Genomic DNA, 24701 nt, shown 5'->3' on the forward strand with positions numbered 1-24701 from the left:
AAATAATGTAAACTATTTTGGCTTTTTCCCCAATTTACAGGCAATAGTACTAAAAAAAGTAATCAATTACAATTGGTCCACCATGTATGATGTCAGTGTAAGGTGCGGGTGACTGTCAATTATGAGTAAAATCTGGGAGGGCAAAAGGACATGATTTCATAACCGTGTCATGCCACCAATGCCCACGTGTCGGCTTGTTGGGCTTGTTGCAGTAAATAATTCTGACAAACAGTTAAGAAGCTAAAAGCAAGGTGCAGAGAATAAGTGAAATATTTCCAGGTGGCACCAAATCCGGTCATTTATTCAAACAAATTAACGAAAAGAACCAAAAAATGTTATTCATGACAATTTTGATAATTACCCATTAGGGGTGGGCGATATAATATCGTTCACGATAATACCAGTATAGCTGTAAATTCGATATGATTTTTGCCAACGCGCATCACTCGCTCTCAAGCGCGTAACAGTGCAATAATGGTGACCAATGCAGAGAATAGTACCGGAGTTAGCACTGAGGACGAACTAGTCCCTAAAAGGGGAGCTACATCACTAGTGTGGAAGTTTTTCGGATACAGAAGGTCAGACTCCAAACAAACGACTGTAATTTGCAAAACATTCAAAAACATGCACATTTATTTCAGCACCTAAAGCAAAAGCACCCGCGTGAGTACGAGGAGTGTCAGTCACTGCGTGAGTCCGAGAATGATGTGAGGCCAAAAACTGTGTCAGTGAACGAACACGCCAAACCTAACATCACTCAGGCGACCATAGCGGGGGCATTCGCAAGTGGTACTCCGTATGACAAAAAAAGCAAGCGGTGGAGTAAAATGACTGAAGCAGTCACATTTTGGTTAGCTAAGGACATGGTGCCTATTCAAACGGTGGAAAGGGAAGGATTTAAGCGGCTTGTTAAGAAGCTGGACCAAAGGTACAACATCCCTGGAAAAAATATTTCTCGCAAATAGCAATGCCTCAACTGTAAAACAAATGCCGTGCTAAATGCTAAGTTAGCCGCTACGCTAACGCTAACAGTTGAAACAGATTTGAAGGTTAAAATATTTTGTTGACTGTTATTGAAGATTTGTTGATTAGACAAAGAAATTGCTGCTGTTGTAAAAACAAAAGTGTTTACTTGTATAAATATTGACTCCATTTCATTTCCACTCCACACTTAAAGGATACATTTTCATTTGCACTCAATGTACACATTGTATTTAGTTTTGGCATTGATGTTATAAGGCTTTGTTTAGCAGGGAATATTCTTCTTTATTTGAAGGTTACTGTACTGGAAGTGATGCTTAATTTAATGTGCATTTAGTAACATTTGTACCTTAGATTTCCTGTCTGTCTGCAAAACAAAAGTGTTTTTAAAATAAACTTTTTAAAAAAGTGTTCTTATATATCGCTAGTGACTATCGGTATCGCAAAATATCCCAAAATATCGTGATATTATTTAAAGGCCATATCGCCCACCCCATTACCCATTACATATAAATAAATAATATGCAGTTCTATTACAATATAATTATCCAGGTTTAAATTTAACTATTAAACGGTACTAAGTAAACTGTACTTAGTTAAAAAGTACTAATATTTGAGTGGTGAATGATGTTTAAACTGCTCAATATGAACCCCATCAAATTTTCATGAACCTCAGCCACCACTCATTCTGACAAAACAAGTCTGGGAATAAAGGACATGGCTGAAACTACTCCTGACTCCTAACTGACTGTGTAAATATTTATCCATCATTCCCATTTACCGTCCATGAGTCCTGACACCCACCTCCTTCCCACTCCAAAGCTCTTCATATTTAGTTTTTTCTAATTAAATAAATAAATAGAGGGGGTTGGGCAGCCTAGCACAAAAAGGAAGCCACACTGAACTCCAGACAGAGATCCTCTCTCTAACTTTACAGTCTCATAATCACTCTACAGTTGAAGGTGTGGGCTGCACTCGTAAATTCAAATAATGTAAATTTTATTATTGGCTGAATTATTCCTTCAAAGGAAAAGCTTCAGTGGCAAGTCAACGTCCAAATGACACATTAAAAAAGACCCTGTGAATCATGACTTTGAACTGGCAGTTGTGCTTTCATTCAGTGTAAGCTGCATTAAAGTGAAAGCTCAGATCAAAGCTGAGTGTATCGTTGTTTTTCATCAGAGCGTGTCAAATTTACATCAGAGCCTGAGTGAAACCACAACATGCTCACACGCACAGCAGACTTTTTCCACTGTGTTCGTGTGTAAACTCAGGTTTGCATTTTGACACAGGTCTGAGGCCTCAACAAAAATAATAAAAAGATAATAATTAGACATGGTTTGAAAAGAGTGGAGCAGGCAACCTCTAACCTGGACAGACATGTACTTAATTCAAACCCTGTCGGACACCAGGTGGCACTGTTTCAAATCAAGTTCCACTAAACTCGCTTTTTATTCACAACCAGTTATGAACACTGGTATTTTTCATTTACAAGATCACTGCAAACAAGGAGTCAAGCATTTGTGGTCCTAGGTTCAGGTACACAGTTCTTTGTAGCAAGTTCATATAAAGGTCTTGTGTTAATCACATCTTAGAGAGCAGGGCTGTCCAATCTTATCCACAAGAAGAAAACATAGCTGCAGATTTTCATATCAACAGAGCACAAGCAGACCTACATCCATTTGTTTTATCAGTTAGTCTTGGTCTTTAAATACCTCATCAGTTGTATCAGATGAAGCTCCTGCCAAGCGGAGTAGGTCAAAAAGGCAAAAAAGACTAAATCTTGACTAAGACTAAATGTTCTTAAGACTCAGTTGACTTAATCTTGGGTATGTGTGATATGACTTGTGACTGACTTGACAAACAAGTTCTTTACTATACAAAAAATATATTTTTTTTAATGCATTTGCTCCCCTTTTTTCCTCCCGATTTAGTGCATCCAATTTGTCTTCCGCTGCTAACAGACACCAGATTTAGAGCACGCCGCTTCCCACGTCTTCTTTACACATGTACAGCCCTCCTCTTCTCGTCTGTGCTTCCTGCACAGGCGTCTCTTCTGCCAATCAGGGTCCTTACACAGAGTATGAAGACCAGCCCACTCACATATAGTCCGGTCCCAACCCTACAGATAAGGTGGCCAATTAGTATCTGCTGCAGGCACTGCCAATTATGCCCGCCAGATGGTGCCCAGCCGACCGGTGACTACACCTGGTCTCAAACCCGGGAGTTCAGAAACTCAGTGCTGGTCTGTCAGCGGAATATCCTGCTGCGCCACCTGGGTGCCTTTTATGTTAGTATGTACTGTATGTATGTAGTGATTGTCCTCTGGTGTGTGAATGTACATGCAGATAGAGATTAGTGCTGTTTTCCTCTAAACCTCAAACTGGGATTAGGGTTTTAACAGGCATCTAATGATAGATGAGTACAAAAGGGTAACCTCGTCCTCCAACCAACCGTCCAAGCACTCATACAATATGCAGCACACGAGCCATTATCTGACATGAACAACACAGCCACTGAACTGTAACAATAGGTTCATTCCTGTTTAAACTTTAATAAGTTACATTTATAAGAGACATTTTAATCTTGCTGCTGAGGTCATTTATTACAATTCAATTCCCCAATTGACCAGTGGAACCAAAACCTGGTTTCATTACTCATGAAAAGGGCCGGTGCTGTCCCTTGATACAGAGTTAACACTAATTCTGCCTGCATACAGCTGCGAGCAAAAATTGAGCCATTTGATATTACCTAAGTGTCTGCATCATTTAAACAATAACATGTTTGACTTACAGCCAAGTTCTAAAACATATTCTGCCTAATTTAATACTTATTTATTATTTATTAGGATTTAACGTCATGTTTTACACACTTTGGTTACATTCATGATAGGACAGTTACACAAGATTCATCAGTTCACAAGTTTAATGTCAAACACAGTCATGGACAATTTACTTTCTCCAATTCACCTCACTTGCATGTCTTTGGACTGTTTAAGAAAACCAGAGCACTCACAGACACGGGGAGAACATGCAAACTCCACACAGAAAGTACCTGGACCGCCCCACCTGGGTATCAAACCCAGGACCTTCTTGATGTGAGGCGACAGTGCTACCCACTGAGCCACCGTGCCACTCAGCTAATTTAATAAGACATAAGCAATTGTACTTTTCATGTTCTTATAGGGCACATGAAATATTCACAGTCCAGGTACTTTATACTCCTTTAGCAGCAATCATGTTTTCAGTGGCTGCTAATTAAATGTACACAACAGTAAAGAGGCTTTTTTTCCACATGAACAGCATTCATCAGGTTATGTCACAGCATCACATATAAGGTCTAGGCTAAAGTAGGTTAAGCTCCAAGTTTTAATATTGCAAAATAAGTTTTTTTTTGTTCTTTTCTAATTATTCCATTGCTGATTTAGTTGTGTTTTTGGTTTCTGTTTTTTACATCATCCAACTTCTATTAAACTTCAGTTAATAAACTGCTGCCTAGCAATTCTCTAATAAAGTTTCATGATACAGTGAAATCTTCTGCAAGCCTCCCAGGTCCTGAAGCAGCAAATAAATCCCAAACTGCAAATTTTGCTAAACAGTCGGAATAAAGTCTGCTGGTGGAATGGTTTTTTACCTCCCTTAGTGTGATCTCTCTCTCTCTCTCTTTATATATACAGTATCTCACAAAATTGAGTACACCCCTCACATTTTTGCAAATATTTTATTATATCTTTTCATGGGACAACACTATAGAAATGAAACTTGGATATAACTTAGAGTAGTCAGTGTACAGCTTATATAACAGTATAGATTTACTGTCTTCTGAAAATAACTCAGCACACAGCCATTAATGTCTAAATGGCTGGCAACATAAGTGAGTACACCCCACAGTGAACATGTCCAAATTGTACCCAAATGTGTCGTTGTCCCTCCCTGGTGTCATGTGTCAAGGTCCCAGGTGTAAATGGGGAGCAGGGCTGTTAAATTTGGTGTTTTGGGTACAATTCTCTCATACTGGCCACTAGATATTCAACATGGCACCTCATGGCAAAGAACTCTTTGAGGATGTGAGAAATAGAATTGTTGCTCTCCACAAAGATGGCCTAGGCTATAAGAAGATTGCCAACACCCTGAAACTGAGCTACAGCATGGTGGCCAAGGTCATACAGCGGTTTTCCAGGACAGGTTCCACTCGGAACAAGCCTTGCCAGAGTCGACCAAAGAAGTTCAGTCCACGTGATCAGCGTCATATCCAGAGGTTGACTTTAAATAATAGACACATGAGAGCTGCCAGCATTGCTGCAGAGGTTGAAGACGTGGGAGGTCAGCCTGTCATACTCCGCACACTGCATCAAGTCGGTCTGCATTGTCGTCATCCCAGAAGGAAGCTGACGCACAAGAAAGCCAGCAAACAGTTTGCTGAAGACAAGCAGTCCAAGAACATGGATTACTGGAATGCCCTGTGGTCTGACGAGACCAAGATAAACTTGTTTGGCTCAGATGGTGTCCAGCATGTGTGGCGGCGCCCTGGTGAGAAGTACCAAGACAACTGTCTCTTGCCTACAGTCAAGCATGGTGGTGGTAGCATCATGGTCTTGGGCTGCATGAGTGTTGCTGGCACTGGGGAGCTGCAGTTCTTTGAGGGAAAGATGAATTCCAACATGTACTGTGACATTCTGAAACAGAGCATGATGCCCTCCCTTCGAAAACTTCCCAACAAGATAACGACCCCAAACACAACCTCCAAGATGACAACTGCCTTGCTGAGGAAGCTGAAGGTAAAGGTGATGGACTAAACCCAATTGAGCACCTGTGGCGCATCCTCAAGTGGAAGGTGGAGGAGTTCAAGGTGTCTAACATCCACCAGCTCCGTGATGTCATCATGGAGGAGTGGAAGAGGATTCCAGTAGCAACCTGTGCAGCTCTGGTGAATTCCATGCCCAGGAGGGTTAAGGCAGTGCTGGATAATAATGGTGGTCACACAAAATATTGACACTTTGGGCACAATTTGGACATGTTCACTGTGGGGTGTACTCACTTATGTTGCCAGCCATTTAGACATTAATGGCTGTGTGTTGAGTTATTTTCAGAAGACAGTAAATCTACACTGCTATACAAGTTGTACACTGACTACTCTAAGTTATATCCAAGTTTCATTTCTATAGTGTTGTCCCATGAAAAGATATAATGAAATATTTGCAGAAATGTAAGGGATGTACTCACTTTTGTGAGATACTGTATATATACGAGGGTTCTTCAAAAAGTTTCCACACTTTTTAAACTCTATTTATTAAGAATTTCAAAAACAAATGACATCACTTTTCTTCACCTTCCGATGCATTTGTCCCAGCGTCGTACCAACTTTTTAATGCCATTAGCAAAAAATGTTTTTGGTTAAGAATGTAGCCACTGATGCACCGCTGCTTTCACATGAAAATCTTCTTCCCCCTAAAGCTTCTTTGAGCAGTCCAAAAAAGTGGAAATCAAATGGCACTAAATCCAGACTATAAGCTCTCTCTCAGTCTCTCAGACTCGACCAATTACTACTCCTCCCACCTTCACGGTTTCCAACCAAAATATAAAAGTGCGGAAAGATCCCTCATATATATATATATATATATATATATATATATATATATATATATATATATATATATATATATATATATATACACTCACACACATATGTAACATATTATAAATATATACATATACGTTATATCTACTCTGATTAAGCACGGTTCACATCAACTTTTTTAGAGAAGAAGGCTCAGACTTTAGGTAGCTCTTGATAGGGCATAGCACCTTTACAACCCTCATCTTTTACAAGTTATCCTTATAACCTTATCTTTGGTACAGCCTTATTAACCATGTGACCATGGACCATGTGGCTTTTAAAGATTCAGTCAGATCAGGGTAACCCTGGATCCAGAACTTGTACTAGGAATGCTGGGCATAAACATTGAATGCATCTTAAATGAGACTTCATACCACCGCAAGGTGTCACACATTTATTCCCTTTTTTTTATGTCATTTTATATGCCTTTTACACCCTTTTCTCCCAGTTTAGTGTAGCCAGCTTCTAAGGACCCCTGACGGTGTCCAAGGAGGGTGTATATTCGCCTGATACACACTCCCTTTATGTGTGTGCATTCTACCAATTCCTTCTTATTTACCCATACCTCGATGGATTTGCGTGTGAGGTTGGCTTCGCGTACAGAGAGCCACCCAGCGGACTGTAAACCAATTTTGTCTGCTGCAGGCATTAGCCAATTACCCTGCTAGAGGGGACCCAGCCGACCGGTAGCAGAGCCGAGATTAGAACCCAGGAGCTCAGAATTTTGGCACTGGTGTGCTAGCGGATTATTCCGCTGCGCCACCTAGGCGCCATCCCTTGCATTTTCAATGTCCCAATTTTCTCCCAATCTTATTGTTTGGGGCAGTTGTTCGACCCCCATCACTGGTTCAAGCCCTATCACTGCCAGGCTGCCACTGTTGGGCCCTTAAGAAAGGCGCTTAACCTTCAATTGCTTAGATCTATACTGTCACAGTACTGCGAGTCGCTTTGGATAAAAGCATCTGCTAAATGCTGAAAATGTAAGGTAAATTAAATGTTGCAATTTCCCCTATTGCATTTCTCTTGCTACTGGTACTACACCCACGCTGGCCAAGGAGAGATAAGAGTACCACACACTCCCTAATCCCTGTAAAGGTTGCTTTTGCCAACCGCATCGTTTTATCTCCCAACAGCAAAGCATCTCAGAGAATCATATTTCTTACATTATGGACTCTACACATTCGACTCCACTAGTGCAGGTGACTTGACCAGACAGCAGTCATTGCAATTATACAGTGAAAGTGAAGCCCAGTCAACCTCCCTCCCTTAGATACTGCCAGTTATGCCTGTTCCAATGCTGGCCAGGTTGATAGCACCACCTATGATTAGAACTCAAGAGCTTGGAGCAAACCCCAACTCACATAGTCTCAAAGTCAATTTAAATAATTAACCAGATCCAAGAGACAGAACAGAGAATATGTTTATATACGCAGTCATTTGTAAAAATTCACACTATGAACAGCGTAATATAAATAAAAATTTATGTAAGTAGTATGTAGGCGTGTGAATGTAGAGCATTCTGTGGGAGCTATGTAGGTACTTTTAATATAATGAGCAGAACAGCTGTATACAAATGTGGGCACCCTTGACCAATTGACATATTTTAATATTTTAATGTTTACTTTATTGTACTTTAAAAATGAATTAAATATGTAATTTGTATCAGGGTTACCCATGCATATACAGCTACTGTATATATGTGCTGTGGAGGGGCCTATGTGTCTGTGTGTGGGCGGATGAGCTTTACCCTCCGTTGGCGTTGCCGTTTTTGCTGACATGTGTGCGAGGCTCGCTGGAGGCCAGCTTCAGCAACTCGTTCCACTCTCTCTCCCACTCCTCCTCCGTGTACACCAGCCCCGACTATAAAAAGAGAGGTAGAAAGAGAGATAGTGGGTGAGACAGAGGTAAGACATGAAGATACTCCCACTTGCTTTCTTCAACATTCTGTTTTTCACCCTCATACACACTGCAGCATCTCCACTAGCTCTACCGTATAGATCAAATAAACCACGCTGCACACCCACACCTTTCACACTACATTACATCCACTCACATTTGTACAAGGGCATTCAGATACACTGCAGAGGAAATACAACTCACAAGGTCTTTATCAAGGCTTTTTGCTTTACTGCCACTGAAGCCTAAGTGCTAGAGTAAAGGTTTTATGATGATCTAAAGCATGGTCATTATTAAAAAAAAGCCACTGATTGTGCAAGTTCTCCTACTTAGAAAGATGAGAGAGGTCTGTAATTTTCATCATAGGTACACTTCAACTATGAGAGACAAAATGAGGGGAAAAAAATCCAGGAAATCACATTGTAGGATTTTTAAAGAATTTATTTATTTGTAAATTATGGTGGAAAATAAGTATTTGGTCACCCACAAACAAGCAAGATTTCTGGCTCTCACAGACCTGTAACTTCTTCTTTAAGAAGCTCTTCTGTCCTCCACTCGTTACCTGTATTAATGGCACCTGTTTGACCTCGTTATCTGTATAAAAGACACCTGTCCACAGCCTCAAACAGTCAGACTCCAAACTCAACCATGGCCAAGACCAAAGAGCTGTTGAAGGACACCAGGAAGAAAATTGTAGACCTGCACCAGGCTGGGAAGAGTGAATCTACAATAGGCAAGCAGGTTGGTGTAAATAAATCAACTGTGGGAGCAATTGTAAGAAAATGGAAGACATCCAAGACCATTGATAATCTCCCTCGATCTGGAGCCCCACGCAAGATCTCATCCCGTGGGGTCAAAATGATCATGAGAACGGTGAGCAAAAATCCCAGAACTACACTGAGGGACCTGATGAATGACCTGCAGAGAGCTGGGACCAAAGTAACAAAGGCAGTAACACACTACGCCGGGAGGGACTCAAATCCTGCAGTGCCAGGCGTGTCCTCCTGCTTAAGCCAGTACATGTCCAGGCCAGTCTGAAGTTTGCCAGAGAGCATATGGATGATCCAGAAGAGGATTGGGAGAATATCATGTGGTCAGATGAAACCAAAATCGAACTTTTTGGTAAAAACTCAACTCGTCGTGTTTGGAGGAAGAAGAATGCTGAGTTGCATACCAAGAACACCATACCTACTGTGAAGCATGGGGGTGGAAACATCATGCTTTGGGGCTGTTTTTCTGCAAAGGGGACAGGACGACTGATCCGTGTTAAGGGAAGAATGAACGGGGCCATGTATCGTGAGATTTTAAGCCAAAACCTCCTTCCATCAGTGAGAGCATTGAAGATGGAACGTGGCTGGGTCTTCCAGCATGACAATGATCCCAAACACACCGCTCGTACAACGAAGGAGTGGCTCCGTAAAAAGCATTTCAAGGTCCTGGAGTGGCCTAGCCAGTCTCCAGATCTCAACCCCATAGAAAATTTGTGGAGGGAGTTGAAAGTCCGTGTTGCCCAGCGACAGCCCCAAAACATCACTGCTCTAGAGGAGATCTGCATGGAGGAATGGGCCAAAATACCAGCTACAGTGTGTGTAAACCTGGTGAAGACTTACAGGAAACGTTTGACCTCTGTCATTGCCAACAAAGGTTATGTTACAAAGTATTAAGTTGAACTTTTGTTATTGACCAAATACTTATTTTCCACCATAATTTACAAATAAATTCTTTAAAAATCCTACAATGTGATTTCCTGGATTTTTTTTTCTCATTTTGTCTCTCATAGTTGAAGTGTACCTATGATGAAAATTACAGACCTCTCTCATCTTTCTAAGTAGGAGAACTTGCACAATCAGTGGCTGACTAAATACTTTTTGGCCCCACTGTGTGGGAGGGGATACTCATTATAACTGACCAAGGTTTGGACCATGTCAAACAAGCTTATGGTCAAACATCCACCTGATTTTTGTTCCACATATTATCATTTGACATGTTCACTGCTTTTTCTCAGCATCTGAGATAACTGATGTAGTTTGTTTTTGTAGTTTGTTTCTGTACATGAAATAATGACCAACATGTTTAATATGGCCTTATTATGTCTTTCCTATTATAACACAATTACTGAATGCGCCTAATGTCTGTCATTGTTACAGTCACAAATTTTAAACATGTCCATGTTAAAACATGCTGCAAAATAGCATTTAGTTAATCCTAATTTCTTTTCTTTTTACAATTTGCCTTCATAAACATTGGAACTTTTGGAAAAATATGTGTCTTATTTGTGGATGTCAGTAAATCAGCAGATAAATAATTAATGCTGTTGGTTAAAATGTTGTTTATGTTGTTTAAATTACTTTCCAATAGCTTGGGGGGGCTCTCTTCTGTTATGTTACATTGTGTATGAAAGTCTGAAACCAAGTAGATGCAATCAAGGGGGTTGCAAACACTTTTTACAACATTGTACATTAAAGTATATACAGTGGTACCTTGTAACTCGACGTCCCCTAAACTAGAAATCCTTAAAACTCGACGCACTTCATAAAGACATTTGTACCATTAAACTCAACATGTTCAGCTTTTTAAATTTAATTTATTTAATTTCAAATTACCAATGAACAGCACTTTGTTCAGCGCTTGGCTTGAGTGGTGCAGTAAAACAGCATCAAAGTGCGCATATGAGACGAATCTGCATTTGTGTGGAATGTCAAATTCACTCTGAAAGCATCCACATGTATTTGTGTTTAGCTGGATTTTCCTCCTGTTTCACTTTTAAACTTGTGTTATAGCTCAGGGTTCTAAAAAATTGTGAGAATCAGTTTTTTCTAGAGTCGAAAATGGTAAAAAAAAAAAAAAAGCTTCACGTGACAATGTATTAAAAGAACGACACAGGAACACTAAACCTCTTAATTATTACTGCTCATAAGTTCTCTCCACTAATGAAATTCCTCACTTATTTTAGTACAATAAGTCACGTTAACTTTTGTGCACCACCACACTCCATAGGAAATAACTGTACAGCCAGCGCAAAATATATTTTGCTGCTTCTCATGTGAATGTGCCTTTACTGAATAAAAACTGGTATTCCAAGATCAAGTATCTCCACGATTAAGAAACATAAGGAAACAATAAAGAAGTAAAGATAAAGTGCCGGTTTTATTGTATTTTATATTGATTTTTAACTTTTTCAATTGCATTTCAGTGTTTTTATATTATATTTGTGTTATTTTCAGTGTCAAAACAACCTCATTATTTAACATTTGCCTAAAATATATGCAGCTCCACAGGACCACGGAACGCATTAACAGGTTTCCCATACATCCTTATGGGAAAAAATATCTTGAAACTTAACGCCTTTAAAACGTGATGCCAGTCCCAGAACCAAGTTTCAAGATACCACTGTACATTTTTTAAAGATTAAATTAAAAGTGAAAAGATGTATACACTGATATATATTATATATATATAAATTTAATTCTTCAAATGAAGGATTGCGTTAATTTTAGCATTGCTCAGTTATTTAGCTCCAAACAAAAATTACCTAGATTTGTCTTTATAGTTATTGTGTCGTATCAGTTAATAATTGGTCTAGGTTCTTCCGCAATGAAGAGATTATAAACAAAGCATGTCACAGTAGTGTTGTTTGATCTTATAGACACATTGTGAATATCTTTACACCGTTTTCTATATCTTACAGAATTAAATGCCCCAGAGACAGCACACTAGATGTAAAAACCTAAAGGAAAATACTGTACTTTGATACTGGAGTGCTAACATATTCTTTATCTTAGTGATCCTGAAAGAGCTTGTTAGTTGTTAGACAGACCTCTTTGTTTTGCTGTGTCTGCTGCCATCTCCACCGTCTCTTCAGGGCTTCTCTCTCAGCCCCACTTTTCATCATTGCATATAGACTTTTTCTCAGCACCAGATCTCTATCATGGAAGCCCCACATCCCTGATAAACACACACACACAACCCAGCAGCATACAACAACCAATTAAATGAGGAGTATTGAGATGCATATACACTGATCAGCCATAACATTAAAACCACCCCCTTGTTTCTACACTCACTGTTCATTTTATTTTTTCACTTACCATATAGAAGCACTTCGTAGTTCTACAATTACTGACTGTAGTCCATCTGTTTCTCTACATACTTTTTTAGCCTGCTTTCACCCTGTTCTTTAATGGTCAGGACCACCACAGAGCAGGTATTATTTAATTATTTAGGTGGTGGATTATTCTCAGCACCGCAGTTACAATGACATGGTGGTGGTGTGTTAGTGTGTGTTGTGCTGGTATGAGTGGATCAGACACAGCAGCACTGCTGGAGGTTTTAAATACTGTGTCTACTCACTGTCCACTCTATTAGACACTCCTACCTAGTTGGTTCACCTTGTAGATGTAAAGTCAGAGACGATCGCTCATCTATTACTGCTGTTTGAGTTGGTCATCTTCTAGACCTTCATCAGTGGTCATGGGACACTGCCCACGGGGCGCTGTTGGATGGATATATTTTTGGTTGGTGGACTATTCTCAGTCCAGCAGTGATTGTGAGGTATATAAAGCTCCATCAGCGCTGCTGTGTCTTATACACACATACCAGCACAACACACACTAACACACCACCACCATGTCAGTGTCACTGCAGTGCTGAGAATGATCCACCACCCAAATAATACCTGCTCTGTGGTCCTGGGAGAGTCCTGACCATTGAAGAACAGCATGAAAGGGGGGTAACAAAGCATGCAGAGAAACAGATGGACTACAGTCAGTAATTGTAGAACTACAAAGTGCTTCTATATGGTAAGTGGAGCTGATAAAATGGACAGTGAGTGTAGAAACAAGGGGGAAGCTGATCGGTGTATAAGCTTTGAATTTAAGAATATACAACTTTATAGAAAGATTATGAACGCAATACTGTAGTTACAGTTTACCTAAGGAAGCAGCATGCAGTAGGCAGTTTCCATCCCCAGTAGTTGCTAATGGAAGGAGTTTCTTACAGCTGGTGCATATAGTGGACCACCAATTCAGACGACCTACAGAAAATAAGTAGTTAAACATCAGTACACTTTAAAAATTGGTTGAAGGGAGAACAATAATTCCACAATATTCACAATATCTCAATGTAGGAGATCAGCCAAAATAAGTTTGTTCAAATAAATGAAGCATTCATTCATTCATAGGCTGTTTTACCCCCTTTTTATACTATTAAAGAAACACCCCGGAAAGGTCGCCAATGCATCACAGGTCAAACACACATTCACAAACACTCATACCTATGGGGGCTTTAGTACCTCCAATTAACCTGACTGCATGTCTTTCAACTGTTGGAGGAAACCAGAGCTCTCGTAGGAAACTCCCGCAGGCACGGGAAGAAAACCCCACACCCAGATCTCTCCACCTTGTAATCAAACCCAGGACCTTCTTGCTGTGAGGTGACAGTGCTACCCACCAAGCCACCGATAAATGAAACAGCTGATAAAAAAAAGATATATTGCCATGGTAACTGTTAATAGCTTTGTCTTAAATCTTCAAATACTTTCTTCATTTTTCCAGACATGCTGTATGTTCTACTCAGCAAACAATGAGTGGAATTAAAGATGGCATGTGGTGCATTGAGCTCTGTTCTCCTGAGGGAGTCGTGACTGAGTGGGGAATTTAATCTCTCCAAGACAAAGGCAGATGTTAGATAATATCTTAATCACAGACTTAATTGGATAAAACTGCATGTCAGTGCTGGATACAGAAAACACAATGTAGAAGTGCTAGAGGTTTAACACTATTTTGTAATTGTTCTTAAAGTATTTCTATTAATTAATTGAATGATTTACTGTGGATTCATATTTTTAGTAGAGAAATACAGACAAACAAAAATATGGACATACAGGCATTATTTCAGATGATCACATTCCCTTTGGGTGATGCTAAGATCCTGTGAGCCAGCAAAACCCCAGTAATGAAGTTTAATATTTAACACTGCTTAAGCCTGGTCTTAATCTGCGGTTACACTTACCATGTGGCCATGTGCTGACAAAAAGGCAGTTCTAAAATAAAGTCCCAATCACTGCCACACTCTGGGAAGGGGATGTGGTGCCACCATGGTTGAAAAGCATTGCTAAAGTGACCTCTAGAGTGGCAAAAACTAGACAAAGTGCCCTGTTGCTCTTTACATGGCAAAAAATGAGTGCCCCTCCAGTGGAAAAAATGTTATGTGGTTCCCTCACAGTACGATAAACATTTCCTACAATTGCCTTACTTGTATCTGCCCTCTAGAGCAGGGGTTTTCAACCTTTTTGGACATGCGCCCCCCTTCGTGTGCCAACCGCGAACTTGCGCCCCCCTCCCCTTCGTCAACCACCGCACAGAAATCATTGAGAAAGCTTCTGACAAGCTAAAATAATGTTCTGCACATCATACATATGATGCTATTTTGCTGATTGAAAATATTACTTTAAAAAGATAATACAGTCTGACCCCATCTGAGCCGATTCTATCAGCACATTATATAAGTTTGTGGTTCACTTTGGTAAATCATAAGCGGTTCTTGCTTTTTTATGTAGATGAGAGCAGAAAACGTTACTTCACAGAGTCAAGAATAGACAAAAGTTCATCAATTATTAAGTTGGTTAGTTCGGGATCATCTGCTCTGACTGACAGAAAACGTTTAGCTCCACAGGCAGAACGACTCTGACTCTGTGGTAATACTCAGTATAATTAAGCCTGAGCTTTTTAAGCGAGTCACACAAAATGTTCTGTAGTAGTTGGTGTTTATTTACAACCGCAACATTCATTATAACAGTAAACACGGAGAGATGACTGAGAAAAGAAACTTACGCTGCGCTTAAAATGAATTGACTCCTGAGTCACTTATAATCGATACTGTGAACAGAGCGTCTCTCTTAAAGACACAAACACGTCCTATAACAGCGGTCGTTGCTTTTGTCACCGGTTATCTTCGCTGTGAGCTCTATTTTGAAGGTTTTTTTCAGACGGAACTGAATAACATTAAACGTGCGTGTGAGCGTGGTCAGTTAGAGTAATGAAATATGTCTCCCGTGGGTGAAAAATGAATTGCTTTAGTTTTAGAAGTAAAAAAATCTCGTAATGCCACGCCCCCCGGTCAGGCACTCACGCCCCCCCAGACAAGTACTGCCCCACAGGTTGAAAACCCCTGCTCTAGAGCAGGAAAATTCAATAATTTGTCTTAATGGGTGTCCTTGTAATAGAAAAGGGTACCAATTATAGTATGTATTTTATGCTGCCCCTACTTGACAGACAAAGGGTCTGTTCAAAAACCTACAAGCTCTCTACATAGACAGCATTTTACGTGATCCCCTAAAACGCTGCCCTATGAGGTGCCTTTTTTCAAAGTGATAATCTGACTGAATAATGAGGGAGCATTTGATACTTCCTCACCGGTGAAGCCAATCCCAGCATTCAGTGCGGCACAACTTTTCTCACAAAAAATTTTTAAATGACAGACGAATGCAGAGCAATCAACGGAGTTCTTTTCAAATGTAAACAAATTCTAATTGATTTTTTTATTTGTATAAATGTGTACAAGTGTAATTTATTTGCAAATTCGGCCTTGTCAGTGACAGTTTAACACTTTTTTCGGTACACGGAGAGAGATGTTAGATGGCATGCTAGCAGGTTGTGCCACCTCAACCCATTGGTTTGAATGGCCTAAGGCTAACTGTGTTAAAACTGCGAAAACTGCAGTGACGTAATCGCTGTCCAGGTAGTGCCTCAAAATAACCAGTCTTATAAGTCGATGACTTATTAGAATCCTCTCTAATAGGCAGCTGCAGTTGACAGCAAGACAGCTCACTAGATTTTCGAACAGACCCGAAGGCTGCCCTTCCCAGTAGAAAAAATGGGATGCAGTGCAGTAAAGTGTGTCCCGAAAATGTGGGTATAAAGTCAGCCATCCAAGAGTTGCTCCATGCTCTGAGTCATGTCGCTTTGGGAGGTCAAGTTTGACTGGCAGTTGCTGACATGGAGATGCAGCATCATGTTGATCTGTCAACTTGTCCTAGTTGACTATTACTGGTGCAGTCTATCCCTCTGTGCTGCTTACTTAGGCCAGCAGATGGGGTAAGAGAGCTCAGTTGCGGTTGATCTGTCAATCTCTCGAGCGCTAATTTGCTTCTGGTAAAAGGTTTTCCATCACACTGTCTTGTTTGCCAGCTCCTTGGTTTGCATACGATTGATCCGCTCCAGTTTTTGCTGGTGCAGAATATCAGTGTTCTGTTTCTGGGAACTTGCCTCCATATTGCAGCTTTTAAGGGCTCGCGTGGGAACTGCCCTAGAAGAGCAAATTGCCTGTTTCCTGAGTCGGATTTGTTTGTAAAACCACTGGTATGTGCAGGGGAGCGCAAGCTGGTGTGGATCTTACTTTCTTTGCTGTGCTCTGTTTAATCTGGTCCCACTGTGTTTTACAAGATGTTACATAAAGCCTCCACAAGGGGGCATTCACATACAGGTTTATTTAATTATTATTCTTTTTCTCTGCGACCCATTTATGAAAAACTCTGTGGTATGGGAATCAATCGCACATTGCTAGAACAGGCAGGGTGAGACAGTTCTCTGTCTTTCCTGTTCGCCAAAAGCTGGTCTTGTCACAGACAACCAAGGTATCCTGTCATATTGTGATATCCAGTTCTCGTTTCTGCACCTGACCTTTTTCTTTCCTTTTCCTTTCTTGCACGTTGAAGATGTTATAGTGTCTTAATTACTCTGTTGCTAATAATTTGGCCACTTTTATTTGTAATTGTCCCCTTTTTGGGACAGTGGTAGCCTAGTGGGTAGGGCTTTGGGCTATAAACCGGAAGATTGGCGGTTCAAATCCAGGCTCTGCTATGCAGCCACTGTTGGGTCCTTGAGCAAGGCCCTTAACCCTGTCTGCTCCAGGAGTGCCGTACGATGGCTGACCCTGCGCTCTGACCCCAGCTTCCAAACAAGCTGGGATATGCAAAGAAAGAATTTCACTGTACTGTACACCTGTATATGTATACATGACAAATAAAGTATATCTATCTTATCTATATCTTATCTTTTTTGTAAGTGGGTTTTAAGCCACAGTTTTATTTATTCATTGTTCTCCAGTGAGGTGGATCCTGCCATAAAGTAGTTTCCTAATGAGTTAAAATACTAAGCCAGAAAGATTTATAAAGTAAAAATAACAATTATTTCTGAAATTAGCAATAAGACAAAGCTAAAACGCTGAAAAAAAAAAAAAAAAAAAAACATGTAATATCTCACAAAAACCAGACTGTCTCCAATCTCTCTTTCCTGAATTGACAATGCAAATATCAAATTTTCAGTAGTACCCCATCTTAATTTTGAACCACTTAACAGTGGCAAGTCAATTCCTTTGTTTGCCTCACCTGCCTGCTCCAGGGCTACCATGGTAGACTGCTCGATGAGGTCACGCTCGATAAAGTTGCGGAAATCCTCGCTGTACACGCTTAGGTCAGGCAGCTGGAAGGTGTAGATGGGCATCTCCAGAGGCAACTGCTCCCTGGTACACTCGCCTGTCACGTGCATCCGTGCCAGTGACATGATCGCAGAGCTGGCATGAGAGATGCCACGAGAAAGACGTTTCTCTGTTGGATACAAATAAGATGAAACAATGTTCAATTCTTTTTTTGTCTTATGTGCATTTTTTTAAGCATAACTTACACCAACAGGAATGCTCTTTCTCTCACACAGCCACAGTTGAGGCTCTGGACTATAAGCCCAGTGCCCTAGTGGTCAAACAATCTATGTCTTTGGTGTCCCTATGCCTTTGGTCTTAATTCTTAACTGTTCTCGCAGATATTTTCTTGATTAGTCTGTATAGCTAATTGGTTTGTCCAAATTTTCTGGGTAAAATACTGATTCACTGTTTACCAATGTAATTTAAGTGTCCCCCAAGTGTTTAAACCATAGCTGTAGTTTGGACAAATGAGTGTGGATTACCTTCGGTTAACAATGCCTGTCTATATTTTAACACTTTTTGTGGACCTTGACGATGATTTTTTCCTGGTGTACATACAGATGAAGTTAAGTTAGGTCTATAGGGCTATAGGATTTTACCATGGCACATATGTAAGGCTGATGAGTAGGAGCATTAGCATTTGTCAGACTTGCAGCTCTGCTATTTATAAACTATCAAAAGCAACACGATTGCCTAAGAATATCTTCATTCAATCACCACATATTATTGTCATCAGAGTGATGATTGTCACACTTGACATCCTGATCATTGCAGTAATTGCTGTTATCATTTATGGAAAATAATAGCATAGATCTTTGCAGTACCCTGAGTGTTCTCCTCCTGCCTCTGTAAGCATGGCTCCAGTTTGTTAAGGTGCTGGGGGGTGCCGCTGTGCTCTGGCTGTTTGTAGTAACGGCCCTCGTTAAACACCCGGGGCAGGTTGGCAGTATGGACCTGCCGCAACTGCTCGTAGTCACTCAGAGCAGCGCTCAGGTCCCAGTTTTTGCCTACACAAACAATGCACAAATAAAAAATGCATTAACACACAGGAAATGGAGCCTAAAATTGGTAGCAAATAAAAATGTATGAGTGAATGAATTAATAGGAAGCAGAATTGGGGTGCACTAATCCTACGATGCAATTTCAGATGTAGCCATTGTTTCAGAGAGCATAACTTTCTGTTTTCTGGGATTCTGGGAGATAAACAGCTTTGGCCTCCTTGGGAGTCTAATGATGCCAAGGCTCTTGAGTCCCAGTCAGATAAAAAAAATTAATTTATGGCCTATTTATATTTCTGGAGTATGTTTCGACACAACACTCATAAATGTAATGTCAGTAATTTAGTCATTTTAATAGATTATTATTTACTTCCTTAAACAATTGTTTGATTTATGCACTTTATTCTAACAGAACTGTTAAATATCTCTATCTATCTATCTATCTATCTATCTATCTATCTATCTATCTATCTATCTATCTATCTATCTATCCTGTATATATATATATATATATATATATATATACACACACTGATCAGCCATAACATTAAAACCACCTCCTTGTTTCTACACTCACTGTCCATTTTATCATATAGGATATATACCATATAGGAGCACTTTGTAGTTCTACAATTACTGACTGTAGTCCAGCTGTTTCTCTGCATGCTTTGTTACCCCCCTTTCATGCTGTTCTTCAATGGTCAGGACCCCCGCAGGACCACCACAGAGCAGGTATTATTTGGGTGGTGGATCATTCTCAGCACTGCAGTGACACTGACATGGTGGTGGTGTGTTAGTGTGTGTTGTGCTGGTATGTGTGTATAAGACACAGCAGCGCTGATGGAGTTTTATACACCTCACAATCACTGCTGGACTGAGAAGAGTCCACCAACCAAAAATATCCAGCCAACAGCGGCCCGTGGGCAGCGTCCTGTGACCACTGATAAAGGTCTAGAAGATGACCAACTCAAACAGCAGCAATAGATGAGCGATCGTCTCTGACTTTACATCTACAAGGTGGACCAACTAGGTAGGAGTGTCTAATAGAGTGGACAGTGAGTAGACAAGATATTCCAAAGCTCCAGCAGCGCTGCTGTATCTGATCCACTCATACCAGCACAACACACACTAACACACCACCACCCTGTCAGTGTCACTGCAGTGCTGAGAATCATCCACCAAGTAAATAATACCTGCTCTGTGGTGGACTTGTGGGGGTCCTGACCATTGAAGAACAGGGTGAAAGCAGGCTAAAACAGTATGTAGAGAAACAGCTGGACTACAGTCAGTAATTGTAGAACTAGAAGTGCTTCTATATGGTAAGTGGAGCTGATAAAATGGACAGTGAGTGTAAAAACAAGGGGTGGTTTTAATGTTATGGCTGATCAGTGTATTTGTGAGTATGAAATATGTTAAACTACAGCATTTTTAGACAAACCTTTACAGAGGCAGTAAGCAATATCAGTTCTCAACATAAAACCAGTATTTATTTATTTAAATAATGTGCATTGCCAGGAGCTGTAGTTACTGGATTTAAAGCGGATTTACAATAAGCCCTTAAAACCACAGTGGCTAATGTGATGCCAATAAGAAAACTATAAATTGCTGACTATAAGACAAAACTAATTAAACAGTAGCAGTAAGACTGCTACTAAAAATAGGTGACCATATAAAGGATATACTACACAAAGGTTTTAATAAGCTTTGTGTAGTACTTTGTTCACTTTACGCACTCTTATCCACTACTGATTCCTTCATAACTGATAGATAAATACAGTTTTTGTGTAGGACATGGCAACCATATAGATTTCAATTTATGGTTAATGTATTACTTTTTCCTGTTCACAGAAAGTCACTTTTTGACAGTCGCAGTCTGATTTTTAATTGGATTAGTTTTCTCTGGCTTAAACAATCTTACCTCTGAGGTAAACATTTATAAGAGATTGCCCAGCCCAATTTTGGGTGAACATCTGTCTCATTGAACATTTATTCTTCTTTTGGAGTAAACACTTGACCTGCATTTTAAATCGATGTCTATCCTATTTTCAGAGTGAATTCTATTGTACTAAGTAAATGTCTCTCCATCTTTTACAGCTTTCCCACACTAATTCTTAACAAAAAATATTTTCAATGTTACTAATACTTAAAACCATATTCATTGTTAATTACATTTCTGCCTCTTGTCCCTATTATCTTAATATATCTCATTACCCAGTCATATTCAATTAACCACTTGTATCTTTCCTCCACTGCTGCAGACTCCAAACCTAAACTGCCACCAACTTCTTTTCAACTGCAGAAGAAAGGTTCACACAGAGAGCAGTATCGTGTACAGAGTCACACACTGCTCTCCATTATTCACCATCTCTGTACAGGTGCCTTCAACCAGCCAGCAGATGCTGCAGTTGCAGCAGTGATAAGAAATATCTTCAACCCTCTCTCCACACAGACATAGCCAATTATGTTTGTTTAGGCACCTGGTCAATCCATAGCACAGCTACGATTTGAACTTGGTAGCTTTGTTTAGGCACCTGGCCAATCCATAGAACAGCTACGATTCGAACTTGATCGAACTTGGATCTCTGCTGTGGTGGGCTAACACATAAAACTGCTGTGCCACCCGAGCACCTAAACACCATTTGTTCCTACAACCACCATTATTTTCATAAATACATTTACTTATCTAACTACCCCTTACTATCTGATTAAGTGCCTTGGTCTAAAAGCCATTCTTAATCTCTGGATCGCTGATTAAAGATTTACCCTGGGCAACTACAGCCCAAAAAAACAAAAATAAAAAAGTAAACCTCTTTCAGCTCATAAGCCACCACATCAGTCAGTGCAAATCATATTAGCTTTATAGATTCTTGTATCCACTGGCAAGCCAGAGGTTTTAAATGGGACATTTACAGTTGAATGAAATGACCACTCAGCACCTTGTATATGTTAATACATACATTACTCTGTATACACTCTGCAGCTCAGAGAGATTTATGGCCTCTAAAAAACAAATTTATACCATTACATTACAGTACAGCATATCATTTCAAAATCAGCTTCTGAAATGCTTTATGTATTATAATTATAATACATTTATTTTCAGTAACCATTTTATCCACATCAAGGTCAAGATGGATCCAGAGCTAATCCCAGGGACACTGTGTAAAAGCTGTAAATACACCCCGGATGGTCAGTCAACGGAACCTCACAGTCAGGATTGTATTCGTTTTTTATTTAAACATGAGGCAATTAACAGTAGCCAATCAACCTATGAGAATGTTTTTGAGAGGTTACTTTCATATCTTTTAGTAATTATGATAAGCACTATCAAGTTATGTTAATGTTTCAAACCATGAGTGCCCCATTCCTATCTCTAAGCTGTCACAACCAGACCTAAAACTAGACCCATACTGATTTCTTAAACTGGGTTTAAGTTTGCAAGCAATTATAATAACAACGATCATTTTATTTTGATTTAATGATTTGTTAACAGACTTGTAACATAGCTTGTCCAAGTGGTAATTTTAATTATGCATTCATTAGTTTACAGTAACTGCTTTATCCTGATCAGGGTCACACCAGTCTCGCACATTGGACTCACAATCACTTTCACTGACTTACATCCATATGTAATTTAGAGAAACTAATCCACCCTCTGACCAGTTTAGGGGATGCAAATAAACAACAGCACTTTATTAAAATACCATGTGTACAGGGGAACTGGGGACTAATAGTAAATCAAGCATAATACTAAAGAATATGCAAGTTTGCCAATAAACTCTTTTATTATTAAATGGTAACAAATCATATTGATTTAATTATGAAGTGAATCACATGATGTATTCCAGGGTGCATAGTCTGTAAATTAAAAAGCTATACTTTTGTTAGTTGGGCATTTACATTCATAATAAACCAGTTGCAGTAATTCCGGAGTCCATTAGGGGGTGCTAAGACACATCTTTATCGTTGATTCTCAGATGAAACAAAAACCTTATAGGCACCTACAGTATAAATCCACTTACAGGGACATGACACACACACACACACACACAACACACACAACACACACAACACACACAACACACAACACACAACACACAACACACAACACACAACACACACACACACTCACTCACTCACTCACTCACTCACTCACTCACTCACTCACTCACTCACTCACTCACACACACACACACACACACACACACACACACACACACACAAAATAGCCTATTTCCACGAAAGCACTTCAGTCTAACTCAGATATATTGGGCTTTACCATCTAATGGCAGGAGAGGTGCAGATGATTGACAGTTTCTCTCAGCCAGTGTTGTCACAACAGAGTCACCCTGGACTGGCAAGTTGCTGCAGGCTATGTGATTGAGCTTGACTGTGTAACCAATTTTTATTCTGACTCTTTTCCTTTACTATAAACCTTCTCAGTTTTTTTGACAAGCATTTGTTGTCAGTCACTTTGATGCTACAGTCCAGCTTTGGCCTAATTACCAGAATTTATAGGTAACTATAATATTAGTAAACTATAGTATTTTAAGCATTGTTGTTGTTGTTTGTTTTTTTTTGCAATTTCCCCCCCAATTTTCTTCCCAATCTGGTCGTATCCAATTACCCTGATTACATTGTGCTTCCCCTCTACCAATACTACCCTCCACTGCTGACTGAGGAGCGCTGCAACTGATACACGCTCCCTCCAACACGTGTGCAGTACCGACTGCATCTTTTCACCTGCAAGAGGCGAGTTCATATGCGGATCAGCTTTGTGTACGGGGAGCCAAAACCCTGATCAGCATTGTTCCTCTACTCTGTGCAGGTGCCATCAATCAGCCAGCAGAGGTCGTAGGTGCATCAGTTATAAGGAGCCCTGGTCTGGCTTTCCCACCCTGTGTGAACAACAGCCAATCGTTGTTCATGTAGCCAGCCCAGCCCAGCCCAGCAATGTGTTCGAAATCCCAGCTCTGGTGTGCTAGCATAATCATTGCTCTGTTGATGCAGTTACTTTTTTCCTTTGAAGGTTTTGCACTTCAGTGCATTTTAGTAATATGGCATATATTTATTATAACAGTGGCTATTATAATATAGTATAATTTAACATACAGAGAAATCCAGGAATGGCATTAAGTGAAATAACAATCTATAACAACAATTACTTCTATGATAATTATTTGTTGGCTACAGCTTCATAATCATGACAAGAGGACATACTGACTTCTATGCAGTATGTAGTCAACATAAAGTCATTTAGGATTCACCATCCCAGCCGGCATTCCACTTTATGTTTTACACTGTCTTTTCAATTCCATTAAAAGTTTATTCAGGCTGTAAATTATGCAGTATTCAAAAACTATTGTATTCTATTGATCCACTTCAGATTAGACTTCAGGAGTGTAGGGTCAGCCAGCAGGCTAACTGGCTTTCAGACTTCAAGCTTTCAGACCGACACACTAACAATCAATTAGTGTGTGAAAACTGACAGCCAATGAAAACGGTCTAGTCCCACTATTGATTAGACCTGTGTTGACCCTGCTTTCTTCACAACATGTGAGAGGCATTGTTTACCATAACAGCAGAGGCTGAGGGTGCAGCAGGCCGAGTTCTATTAACACTAAACAACCTCTGTCAACAGTATCGAGCAATTCATATGACATTTATTTTTACCTATGGCTTTATCCTGAAAATGGTCAAGAGCCATTTCTTTGCTGTTTTGTTAAAAATCTT

General features: G+C 40.0%; 1 protein-coding gene across 2 annotated transcripts in view; it reads right to left on the bottom strand.

The window, feature by feature from the left end:
• Positions 1-24701, bottom strand: part of otud7a (OTU deubiquitinase 7A) — a 118652-nt gene that overhangs the window by 34774 nt on the left and 59177 nt on the right. For both annotated transcript variants that reach the window (XM_062991821.1, XM_062991815.1), the window contains exons 4-8: positions 18795-18977; positions 17879-18097; positions 13424-13525; positions 12311-12438; positions 8345-8457 (exon numbers count right to left, since the gene is read on the bottom strand). In XM_062991821.1, coding sequence (XP_062847891.1) covers positions 8345-8457; positions 12311-12438; positions 13424-13525; positions 17879-18097; positions 18795-18977 — 745 coding nt within the window. The remainder of the gene's footprint in view (positions 1-8344; positions 8458-12310; positions 12439-13423; positions 13526-17878; positions 18098-18794; positions 18978-24701) is intronic.

This window comes from Trichomycterus rosablanca, chromosome 1, assembly GCF_030014385.1.
Source record: "Trichomycterus rosablanca isolate fTriRos1 chromosome 1, fTriRos1.hap1, whole genome shotgun sequence".
Lineage (NCBI taxonomy): Eukaryota > Metazoa > Chordata > Actinopteri > Siluriformes > Trichomycteridae > Trichomycterus > Trichomycterus rosablanca.